This window comes from Salvelinus fontinalis, chromosome 23 (genome assembly GCF_029448725.1).
Source record: "Salvelinus fontinalis isolate EN_2023a chromosome 23, ASM2944872v1, whole genome shotgun sequence".
In the NCBI taxonomy this organism is placed as follows: domain Eukaryota; kingdom Metazoa; phylum Chordata; class Actinopteri; order Salmoniformes; family Salmonidae; genus Salvelinus; species Salvelinus fontinalis.
Window position 1 is genome coordinate 16,579,108 of NC_074687.1, and position 12,407 is coordinate 16,591,514.

General features: G+C 43.0%; 2 protein-coding genes across 5 annotated transcripts in view; one reads left to right on the top strand and one right to left on the bottom strand.

Moving 5' to 3' along the window:
* The window catches only part of LOC129820928 (E3 ubiquitin-protein ligase SH3RF3-like), a 96,751-nt gene extending 90,307 nt beyond the window's left edge, over positions 1-6,444 (bottom strand). For 2 of the 3 annotated variants that reach the window (XM_055878054.1, XM_055878053.1), the window contains exon 1: positions 5,826-6,444. In XM_055878054.1, coding sequence (XP_055734029.1) covers positions 5,826-6,200 — 375 coding nt within the window. In that variant the 5' untranslated portion in view covers positions 6,201-6,444. The remainder of the gene's footprint in view (positions 1-5,825) is intronic. The other variant, XM_055878052.1, reaches the window with a different exon arrangement.
* Positions 6,445-9,801: 3,357 nt separating this feature from the next.
* LOC129820929 (tumor necrosis factor receptor superfamily member EDAR-like) overlaps positions 9,802-12,407 on the top strand; it is a 57,410-nt gene continuing 54,804 nt past the window's right edge. The window contains exon 1 of one of the 2 annotated variants that reach the window (XM_055878055.1): positions 9,802-10,103. The gene's annotated coding sequence lies outside the window, so the exon portion shown is untranslated. The remainder of the gene's footprint in view (positions 10,104-12,407) is intronic. The other variant, XM_055878056.1, reaches the window with a different exon arrangement.

Below are 12,407 nucleotides of genomic sequence, written 5' to 3' on the forward strand. Positions count from 1 at the left end.
GTAAGTGTCCATTTTAATTTATTAAAACTGAACACTGAAAAATACAAAATAACAAAGTGAATAATACCGAAAACCGAAACAGTCCTAAAATGTGAAACAAACACTACAACAGGAAACAATCACCCACAGCACACAATGAAAAACAGGCTACCTAAATATGGCTCCCAATCAGAGACAACGACTGACACCTGCCTCTGATTGAGAACCATACTAGGCCCAACACATAGAAATCTAACAACAGAACAAAACATAGAAAAACAACATAGAATGCCCACCCCAACTCACGCCATGACCAAACTAAAATAAAGACATAAAAAAGGAACTAAGGTCAGAACGTGACAAATATTTAGACTTATGGATGCCACCCGTTAGATAAAATACGGAACGGTTCCGTATTTCACTGAACGAATAAACGTTTTGTTTTCGAAATTATAGTTTCCGGATTCTACCATATTAATGACCAAAGGCTCGTATTTCTGTGTGTTATTATGTTATAATTAAGTCTATGATTTGATATTTGATAGAGCGTCTGACTGAGCGATGGTGGGCACCAGCAGGCTCATACGCATTCATTGAAACAGCACTTTTGTGCGTTTTGCCAGCAGCTCTTCGCAATGCTTCAAGCATTGAGCTGTTTATGACTTCAAGCTTATCAACTCCCGAGATTAGGCTGGTGTAACCGATGTAAAATAGCTAGCTAGTTAGCGGGGTGCGCGCTAATAGCGTTTCAATCGGTGGCGTCACTCGCTCTGAGACTTGGAGTAGTTGTTCCCCTTGCTCTGCAAGGGCCGCGGCTTTTGTGGAGCGATGGGTAACGATGCTTCGAGGGTGGCTGTTGTCGATGTGTTCCTGGTTCGAGCCCAGGTAGGGGCGAGGAGAGGGACGGAACCTATACTGTTACACTGGCAATAGTAAAGTGCCTATAAGAACATCCAATAGTCAAAGGTATATGAAATACAAATGGTATCGAGAGAAATAGTCCTATAATTCCTATAATAACTACAACCTAAAACTTCTTACCTGGGAATATTGAAGACTCATGTTTAAAGGAACCACCAGCGTTCATATGTTCTCATGTTCTGAGCAAGGAACTTAAACGTTAGCTTTTTTACATGGTACATATTGCACTTTTACTTTCTTCTCCAACACTTTGCTTTTGCATTATTTAAACCAAATTGAACACGTTTCATTATTTATTTCAGGCTAAATTTATTTTATTGATGTATTATATTAAGTTAAAATAAGTGTTCATTCAGTATTGTTGTAATTGTCATTATTACTAATACATTTTTTTTTTTAAATCGGGCGATTAATCGGTATCGGTGTTGAAAAATCATAATCGGTCGACCTCTAGTTGAGAGGCAGTAGCAGTCCAGTAAGTCAGTTCATTACCATGCAGATCAGTCATCACCAAAATCAACAACCTGACACTCATTACATACACATTACACATTACCTTTACTAAAACTTCATTAATACCACATTAATACTGCATTAATACCGCATTAATACTGCATGTGTCTGGCTGCCTTCAATGTGCTCTCCATATCAGAGGCTCTCCCTGTGGGCTGAGCTGTGTGTGTACTGTATATATAAGTGTGTGTGTTTGTGTGTGTCAGCAAAGACAAAAGGTCCCCTCTGAATCCTCTCTGCCCTTTATCCCCTGCTTCGAACTGGAGCAGCAGCAGTCCCACGCACGCACGCACACACGCACGCACGCACACACACACACACACACACACACATGAAATTATATTCTTGCTCCTTAATTAATAAATGATGAGGGTGTAAGTGTTCAGAGGAATAAAGCACAGCTACGGCTGGCTGTCTAGTCTGTAGGGGACATCTTAAACTAACCCATCTCTCTTGCTATTTCTCTCCCTTCCTCTCTTTCACACACACACTCATGAAAATGACTCTTGAAAGCATTCCTCACAGAGCTAAAGGATTGCAGCACATTACCAACACATGGGCTATCTGGAAAGAGAAAAAGAGAGAAAAAGAGAGAGAGAAAGAGAGTATGTGTGTGTGCATGTGTGTGTGTGCGTGTGGACATGTTTTACTATACTTGTGAGTACCAAGTACTGACAAGAATAGTAAACCAACTAAAATGTAAAAAAGTGAGGATATTTTGCCAGTCTACACTTATAAAAAGGCTATTTTAGGCATAGGGATTAGGTTAAGGGTTAGAATTAGGGTTAAGGGTTAAGGTTAGAATTAGTGTTAGGGGTTAAGGTTAGGGTTAGGGGTTAAGGTTAGGGGTTAAGGATAATAGGATGTTGAATGGGAATCAATTGTTGAGCCCCAAAAAACTCCTCACAAGTATAGTAATACATAGCTGTGTGTGTGTGTGGTGTGGTGTGGTGTGTGTGTGTGTGTGTGTGATGTGTCAGTAGTGGCAGCTGTGTCCTCCTCTCTTGTCAGAAGTAAATGCTTCTATGAAACTTTAATGTCAGTCTGTCTGCCTGAACTCAGATACAAAACACACACTCCAACCCCCTCTGCTGCTATTAGTGTAGTAGTAATGTAAGGTGGTGGTCTGCGCTGCCCTGTCATCACCAGGGTGTGTTACTAATGGCAGCAGAGATCAAGGCTCAGGACTACCTGTAAATACAGGTGAACACACTTCAAAGCCTTGGTCTGTGGGTGGTGATGTCATCATTAAGCACCTCTGAAACTCAGCGGGGAAAAGACTGACCTCAAAAACATACCTTCAAACATGCACTGAGTATACCAAAAATTAGGAACAGCCCCCCCCCCCCCCACCATTTTTGCCTTCAGAACAGCTTCAATTCATCGGCATGGACTCTACAAGGCGTCAAAAGCATTCCACAAGGATGCTGGCCCATGTTGACTCCAATGCTTCCCACAGTTGTGTCAAGTTGGCTGGATGTCATTTGGGTGGTGGGACCATTCTTGATACACTCTAGAAACTGTTGAGCGTGAAAAACCCAACAGCTTTGCAGTACTTGATACAAACCGGTGCGCCTGCACCTACTACCAAACCCATTCAAAGGTACTTACATATTTTGTCTTGCTCATTCACCCTCTGAATGGCACACATACACAATCCATGTCTCAATTGTCTCAAGGCTTAAAAATCATTATTTAACAAGTGATTCAAAAAGTGACATCAATAAAGGATCCTAGCTTTCACCTGGATTCACCTGGTCAGTCTATAGCTCTATTCACACTGGACTAGTATTACTATAGAATGTCCATTATGTAATTATTACCCCAGCATGTCCGTTTTACAGTCGATGATTGGGAAGGGATTAGTTTTACCAAGCTGCCCCTGTAATTATTTGTTTCCTCATTCAAAATGTACCGGTATGACGGCAGCCTGGAGGCTCCTCTAGGCGTGAAGATATTTCAAATGTATAGGGATAGCCTAATATTGGCCTAATGGTCTTCAGTTCAGAGAAAGTCCAAATAATAACCAATAAGAAGCATGAACTGTAACCTATGCATTTAATTAACTGACGTATTTGGTAAATTATCAGTTCACTGTGACAATATCGTCCACTTCATATTTTAAAAGTCAAACATGGTACTAGGAAAGTTAGTATGTGACAAAACAGATGCATATGTAGGCTAAGTGCAACGCTTTGTTTTAACAATACATTTGTTCCCATGTTCTTACCCAAACTGGGTGCAGCACCTGATAAACTGTAATATCCCTTAAAATACTGGGATGACGACTCGCACAGGATAAGTATTATCAGAGGAGAGGAGTTGGGAGATTGACGAAAAACAGTAGGTTTTTAGGGCTGGAATAAATTCTTCCTGCCAAGTAAAAATTACTGACATGGCAGATTCGGTCAGGACTAAAATTACGGATGTGGTGAATTATGCTTGTGCAGAAAATGATATTACCTGAGCTCCCCCACTAAAACGTATCCCGTCCGAATACGGTTTATGTCATGGAAAGAGCAGGTGTTCTTTATGTGTGGATACTCATTGTACATACGCACGTACATACACACACATTGCACACCATATCTACGTCCTGTGGAGTTTGGGTAGTGAATAGATTTGATGTTCGCAAACGATTCGTTAATTTTGATAGACTAATTTTAGTGACTTCAGAGTCATGACCAGTTTTTCTGAGTCACTCGTTCATTTTAGTCGTTCCTTTACCTGCTGGCCGCAATGAATTCTACAGCAGGATTAATATGCGCTCCTCCGGTGACTCCAGAGACGTGCTCCGGTCAACAACTGTCTGTCATATAATTATGCGCACAGACAAAGTAGATCACGCTGCAGGCAGTTTATAGAATAAAATAATATGTGTATAACTGATAATTGATCGCATGGTGCAAGAATGAATGCAATTAATTGATTATTGAATGTTTTGATGGACACAGCTTTGTAGAGCCAAAACATACACAGCCTCTTCTCAACACTCGAACTCGAGAGCGAATCGTCTGGGGTGCACCACTTCGCGAAAGATATTGTGCTAATCACCCCAAGCAATGCATTCCTCCAAGAGTCGGGCAGCCAAGCAATGCATTCCTCCAAGAGTCGTTCACAATCTAGTCCGGTTGCGGCCACAACTAGACCTCGTTTTCAATTGTACCATGGAATAATCTTATTTGTATGCCTAGCAATAAACAAATTCACATCGTTTAAAGCAAGTCTCAGTCAAAATTACAGCTCCAATAAGCCATTTATAGGGAACGACATGTGAACGAGAGGCTTGTATAATTATTACTATTGCGGGTTTTCAGTTCATTGTTCGCCGACAGTAGGTCCTGCGTGCTCTTGGCATTACTGACTCAAATGAACGAAATTAGTTGAAAGATCCGATTCAGTAAAAAGAGCCGAACTTCCCATCAATAAGGTGGGAGAGAGGGGGAGGTTGTGAGTGTTTTCTACTCCGAGTCTCCAGAGTGTCCTGCTCTCACAATGGAGCTAAAACAAACAGTGACTGGTCAGAGAGAGAGAAAGAGAAATACATTGAGAGACAAAGAGTGAGGGAGAGTAAGCATTCCAGTACTCAACTCATGATGAGTGTTTAGGTTCTACTGCTTCTGCTAGTGGTTCTATCTGGCAGGTCTGCTGGCTGCAGCCCACCACACACTCTCTCACTCCTGGGCTTATGTTCAATAGTCACCCTGCTCCCCTTCAGAGGATTGAGAAGTGTGAGAATAAAAAGCACTCTTAATGACATCATGTGGCCTATTGGCCAAAGACTTGACATGCTATGACATGGAGCTGAAAGCATGAACAAATATGTTATCTGCCTATAAAACATCCATACAGTATAGGCTCTAACATCCCAAAACCTTAGGATACTGTTAATAAACCCAGAGTAGCTTATATTTAAAGGCCCATTGTGCTGGCTGTTATTGTTCAGCCTCTGTTATGAAACCTATGCAGCTGTCTGTCTGCTGCATCTCTAGACTACCTGGACACAGCACAGCCATGCCACTGAGGTAACAATCATATACTGCAGCTATACCTCACTTGTCTGTCTAGCAATAACATGAATAGCACAGGTGACTGTATCTCTTACTTTCTCTCTCTCTATACCCCCTCCCCTCTCTTTCCCCCTCTCTCTCTCTCTCTCTCTCTCTCCATAGCTCAATTCTGTCTAATTGTGTCTTTAGAGTTGGGGATAGATCACACATAGGAAGCCTTTCAACACATTAGTGTGTCAAATTAGATTTCCCAAACAGATTCTCAGTTGTCCAGCTATGCAACCCCACCACCCCCCACACATGTATACAGCAACTCGGTTCTTCAGAATTCTAGCCAAGGAACATTCTGTACAGCAAGTTGGCAGCCAACCAGTCCAAATACCAAGTAGCAGAGCTAAGTACCTTGACGGGGGAGCTCCTTGTGGCCACCGGCAGGTCCCTGATCCCACTGCCCGGGGGAGAGGGGCTGATCCCGGCTGCACAACCCAATGACTCTCCGCCCCCCACCTGGGACTGCCTGGTACTGCCTGCATTCCGTGGCCGCTGTTTGATCCCGTCCAGCAGGCGGACCAGCAAGATATTCGCGGGGAGGTCGTCCACCTCACAGCCGACTAGGATACGACATTCGGGACATCTCAGTTCGTTTCTGGAGCTGACTATGTTCTCCAAACAGCGGCGACAGAAGGTGTGTTGGCAAGGCAGGACTTTAGCTGTAGTGTCCAGCCGCTCCAAACACACGGAACACTCCAGCAGATCCAACAGAGACGACTCGTCCATCTCACACTGCGAATATTCCTTACCGATTATTATTGACGTTAACCGAGTGGGTGTTGGTTTCTGATTTCGCGTGTAATGCACCAGAAACTGAAGAATACATATCGGCGTAGGCTGTTTAAAAGCGCAATCTGTTGTGCTATTTCCCCGAACTGAGCCCGTTAAGGCAACCAGGCAACCCCTCTCTCTCTTCTCGCTCTCTCTGCTTGCTCTCCCTCGCGCAGCTGTGCAGATTGCAGTGAGGTCACGCTCTCATCTCTCTCTCTCGCACACACGCACACACACACACACACGCACGCACGCACGCACACGCACACGCACACGCACACGCACACACACACACACACACACACACAATAAGAAGGAGATGAGAGAATTGGGAATCAAACTGACCATTAATTCTTTACAATTAGCCCCCTACCAGTTATTCATTCATACAGCTAGGCTAACTATACGTGTCAGATGGGTATAGGCTATAGGTGCTCAGTGAGGCCAACCAGAGAGAGGTGATAACCAGTGATTATAAGGCTGTGTGGGTGAGCAGAGCTCTGTGTGTGAGTGTACGTTCGTTTATGTGTGTGTGATAATGTAACAGTTGTGTGGGTTTCAGAGTGGAGAATGCATGTAATCTGAAATAATGCAACACAGATTATCACCAAAACCTGTCACCATCTTCTGGGATGAGCTCCAGAAATAGTAGTGTTGGAACACAGGTTTATCTTTAGGTGTTATAAATGATGTGTAAAGTCAATAACCAAACTGAATCAGATATTTGGTGGACTCCGTTAGGAGAGTAGGATGGTAGGTTACTCTACCACAGAATAACCAATGGACGATGATAGATACTCAATAAAAAATACTTCAATCAGAGCAGACAGATGTGTGAAGACACTGCCACCACGCGGACAACTACAGAAATAATAGTTTATCTGTCTTATCTTGTGGACATTAGGTAGGTAGACTAGTATTGTTGGTAACAGAGGGGTTATTCTGCCGCCTGCTGGTGAAATGTTGAACTAATCGATAACCCAGATGTTTGGATGAAGCTACAATAGAATCAAATTTTACCTGTGAGGTTTCAGTTCATTTTGACCTCAATACATATTTTAACTGCTTGAGCCTATCTTGTAAGATCTAAGAGGTTGCTTTTGGACTGAACACACACACACATTCATAGTTGCCATCTAAACCATATTTCTATGAGCAAATCTGATCTGAAACGCCACCATGGTGCACTCTTGTTGCCCGGAGCCTTATACGGAATAGAGTGCGATTTCAGATGCAGCCTTAGTTCCTGCTGCTGTTAGAGCCTCATGGCTGTGGGAGCAGAAGGTCTGTCAGCTGCACAGTACCGTCGTTCTCTACCTGTCTCTGCCTGTCTCTACCTGCCCTTTTCTCACGTTTAACTCCTGCCGCGGGGGAAGGCTATGTTCCCCAGATCTGACATCCTGCCTGGCTGAGAGGCGGCACTGTTCTCTACCACACACAGAGACGAGCACAGGGCCTAAACCTCCTGATGCACAGGTAGTGTGTGTTTGTGTGTGTTTGTGTGTGTGTGGAATCATGTACAGAAAACAGTTACACTTTTTCACGTTGACAATTCACGTTGACTGAGTATACATTTATCCAATACAAATGCTATATTTAAAGCTTACTGTACATTAATAATGTTACATTATGATTGTATCTTGATGTATAGAGTTTAATGGTATGTTACCTACAGGTATAGGCTAGCCTCCTCTCCTCACCCAATGTCCTTTCATTGTGGAAACTAGGTTAACTGACGATGCAGTCAACATGGTAGAGGAGAGGATAAAATATGCCCACCTTTACAGAGTAGACCTACCCATCATGCATAGCGTCAGGAGCCTGAAATCCCCGTGATTTTTTTTATTTTTATGTTTTAAGTTATTGAATATTCTAAACATACAATATACTTGCAGTGAAGCCACTCAACAACTACATCATACCAGTCATCCAACAGATTCCCATTCAGAGCGATACACAGAAGCATCCTGGGTCAATGCTCTGCTCAAGGGCACGTTGACGAATCTACCACCAGGCCAAAAAACATGAACCCGAACCCTCCAAGATCCCCCCACAGTTCCCCAATAGCTGTCCCTCACTATTACATGTATGTGTGTGTTCTTGTATGTGTTTATTTGAATGAGAGTGTGTGTATATGCATGTGTACAAACACCTGCAAGGCATTAGCCTCAGGCAAACCGGCATTAGTTGTAAAAGCACTGCCACTTAGTGTCATTCAAATGTACTTTTTATTATGTTATATTTTTACATTTATCTTTGACCCTCATTCTATCTCCCACACAGCAGCTCCACTACCACTTGTTTCCAATTCCACATACCAACCCTCAGCCCATCCCAATCCCTGTGATTTACATGTCTTAATACACAGTTTCAACTTTAAATACAGAGATATCTGTCATATTTGTTTGGCTTCAGTAGCTAGATAACCTCTTCCTATTTCTGCTGCCATTATTAAAGAGCTGATATTGGCCTTATCGCTGTTGGCTTTAGAAGGCAGCTGACTGAGTTTCTGTTTGCTCTGGCTGTGGTCCTGTGGTAATAGTGATCTGGGGTAAAGTAATATGATAGGTGTTTTTAGCCCAGTGATGCTCTGTTGCTCTCCGCTGGTCTGTCTGTCTGTCTGTCTGTCTGTCTGTCTGTCTGTCTGTCTGTCTGTCTGTCTGTCAGGAAGGAAGGAAGGAAGGAAGGAAGGAAGGAAGAAAGGAAGGAAGGAAGGAAGGAAGGAAGGAAGGAAGGAAGGAAGAAAGCAGCTCCTGTAAGGATCAGAGATTAGAGAAAGAGAGGGCCACCGGGCTCAAGGCTGCCAGAGAGAACGAGAGTGAGAGAGAGAGAGAGAGAGAGAGAGAGGGAGAGAGAGAGAGAGAGAGAGAGAGAGAGAGAGGGGGAGGGGGAGAAGTTAGCTCTTCAAGCACACCATTCTCTCCTCAGAAGTGCCAAGCACCTCTTTAATCTGCTCTTTCCTGCAGAGGAGCAGAGAGGAAGGGGAAGAGAGAGACCGGACAAAGAGTTGATAGGAGAGAAATAGACGGATGGACAGTGGTGGAGTCTCTTTGGTCAGTTCTCGTGCCTCAGGTAGGGTTCGGTTCGGTCCGTCCCAAACTGGTGCTGATGGGTAAACAAAAAAAACAAAAAAAATATCACATTAAGGCACATTTGAAATTTGATTCTTAGATAAATTAACCACAATCTGAATCCTTCATGTCTTTTAAAGCACAAAGTATGACACGTACTGCTTCCTTTTTATTGATGGACCTACAACCTGATTCTGGATAAAAACACAACACCTTCCTCTCCCTCTATCTCTCTCTCGCTATTTCTTTATCTCTCTCTCTCGGTTGGATTACTGGCACACTGATGAAAGGATAGATTCAGATAAATATGGTTAGATTAATTAAATTGTTCTGTCTCACCACATCAGTAGCCTAACTGTACTGTAGATTCTGCTATCCTACATGAATTCAATGGGCTACCCTAAGAGGAGCTTTATTGTTTGGGGTTCACCTCTAGATGTCGTTGTGAAGTAATGGAGCCACATAGGCTACAGTTCGTTTACCTGCATCAGGTTTATCCTCATCTTCTGGGGCGGGGAAACTTATATCTTTCTCTGTGAGGAGGAGCTACTCTGGATCACCGGGCATGCATACGGCGGACTGAAGACAGAGAGATTAACGGAGGATCTGTTACAGAGGTTTAGATATCGGTGATGCTTGTCAGACTCCCCAATACAGTCTAATCATTAGGCTACAGCAGTCCGTGCAGACAGACCACAGCATTGCTCCGACCATCACTCTATCGTGGAGATACACTCCGATACACTCCGCAAGACCTGTCCCGTCGAAAACTCCGCTCTACACGCAGGTAAGGCGCTCTGGAATGTAAAGAGGGATTGCTGCAAGATTTGGGGAAATTCCTGGAGCATTTATGCTACAGACACATGTAGCCTACTTAACAGTAATTTTAACTTTCGAAAAGAACTGCATGCATTACGTTGTTTGTCAAAAATGTAGCAAAAAATTGTCAGATAAGTTTGGCAAATGGACAACATCGAAATGTTCTCCAGTTTTAAATAGGCATGTTTTTCTGCTTTAAAGATTTGATAATCAAGTAATTGCTTTACACCGGAGGTTGGTTGTTTTTTCATATGTAAGTTCATAGTCGCTAAACCATGTAGTAATAGAGCGCAGTGTGTGAGTGGCTGTATGGTCGTTAAGTGGTGGGTTATAAAGTTATAACATTTAGGACACCAGGTCTATTACTGAGTCCAGTAGACCTGTAGCTTACCATCTTCGAGGTAATTGTTACATTAAGGGAGCATGGGATCATAGTTCATCTCTCATCTTCCTGAGAGAGACAACGGGTTCTGAGACAGCGGCGGGTCCTGGTTCCAGTGTGTGGTTTGTGTAGTTTGCTCTCCTCTTAGTCCCTCTCCTCATAATTGTTTTGACGGTGCCGCCTGGCTGTCGCCCTCCCCGGGCCCTGGGGGAAGTCCAGGGCGCAGACAGGCAGCCTAGGCCGGACTCGACATGCTGAGTCCTGCCGCTTTCTGACGTCTGGAGCTTTGAACAACTGCTGCAGCGCTCACGGTGGAAATCAATCCCTTTTTCTCTCTGTGTCTCTGCTCCTCTGTCCCTCTCTCCCCCCAGCACACCGCCGCAGACTTTCATGTTTGAGTTAAAAAGGAAAAAGACAAGAAAAAACGGGAGAAAGAAAATGTAAATTATCTTCAAAAGCGAGTGTGGCGCCGCGGGATTAAATGGATGAAAGGATATAGCCTACTGATGCAGTAGCCTAATAACAAAAAACACACAGCATTGGTCATATTAAGAGCATAGGCCTATGATTATTCTTTTTATTTTTATTTTATATAAAAATCATGCGATACAGCTAAAACCCTAGCTAGGCTACTAGGCTACCAATTGAGTAGCCTAGTAAGGGATTTAGCTGGATCACTGACATTCTGCTACACATTTTTTTATTATGCATGATTTTTATATAACTTTTTTTAAATAAATTATCATTATGCTATTTTGAAGGTCTAGGATAATGGTGAAGTGTGCCTGACAACCTTGGACTATATATAACAGGCCTAATATATTCAGTTTACAAATGAATGCAGATTTCTGTAGAACAAACACATGCAATCAGCTGATGTGAATATCCCTTCTCCAGATACAGGGCAGAAATGTATAATATTATGTCAGATAATATTTAAACAATATGTAGCCTAATATATATTCAAATGTAACAAGCTTTTAAGCAGTTTCTGTGACTGCGCTCATCTCAGTTCCCACTGTAGACTATCATCACAGGAGGAGAGAGTTCCTGAATATATTGACCTCAGACCAAACAGGATGTTGAACTCCTTATCAGTAGATGTGTAGATAGATAATGATATGAGCTGACCTGTAACTCATGTTGTTCTAACATCACTGTAATCTGAGCAACTCTAACGACCATATATTATCATGGTGTGTAAATGAAGGAGTGTATGTTATATGCATCAATTAACTTACAGTAGTAATTATGTTATAAACGAATGTGTTTGAGGAGAGAAGAGGGAGTAGAGGCAGAGAGGTCACTGCTCTCTCTCTCTCTTCTACTGTATGGCTGGCTGTTTAAGGCTACAGAGACGTTGTCAGTCCGTCAGAACAAATCCCAAGGTCCTTTTACACACTAGAGGCCAGCCTAAATCAGACCCCTGTACTAGGAAGCCTGGTTCTTAACAAGGCTACAGAGGCCGTAATCCTTCTACACTAAACACAAATAGGCTGACAGGCAGAGAGTCAGTCGTTCTGCTGTCATGCTAAATAATAAGGAATAGAGAAAAGCAGACAGAAACCGTTTTGCCCACCTACTAATGTGTTAGAGAGACAAAGAGACACAGTAAATTACCCTGCCCACCTACAGTATTAACACTCAATAGACAAAGACAGAGACGAAGGAGATATGGAGGGAGACGTTCTGCCCCAGTGGAGATAAAGAAGGAGAGAGGGATCAAGGAGAGGGAAGATGATGAAAGACAGATCACCGTCAGATAGAAATCAAAGAGGCTACTGAGTGCAACTGCTGTAGTGTCTGTGTGGTTGTGTGTGTGTGGTTGTGTGTGTGTGTGTGTGTGTGTGTGGTGTCTCCTTTTCATGTGCATTAAGAATTTGTTTTTCC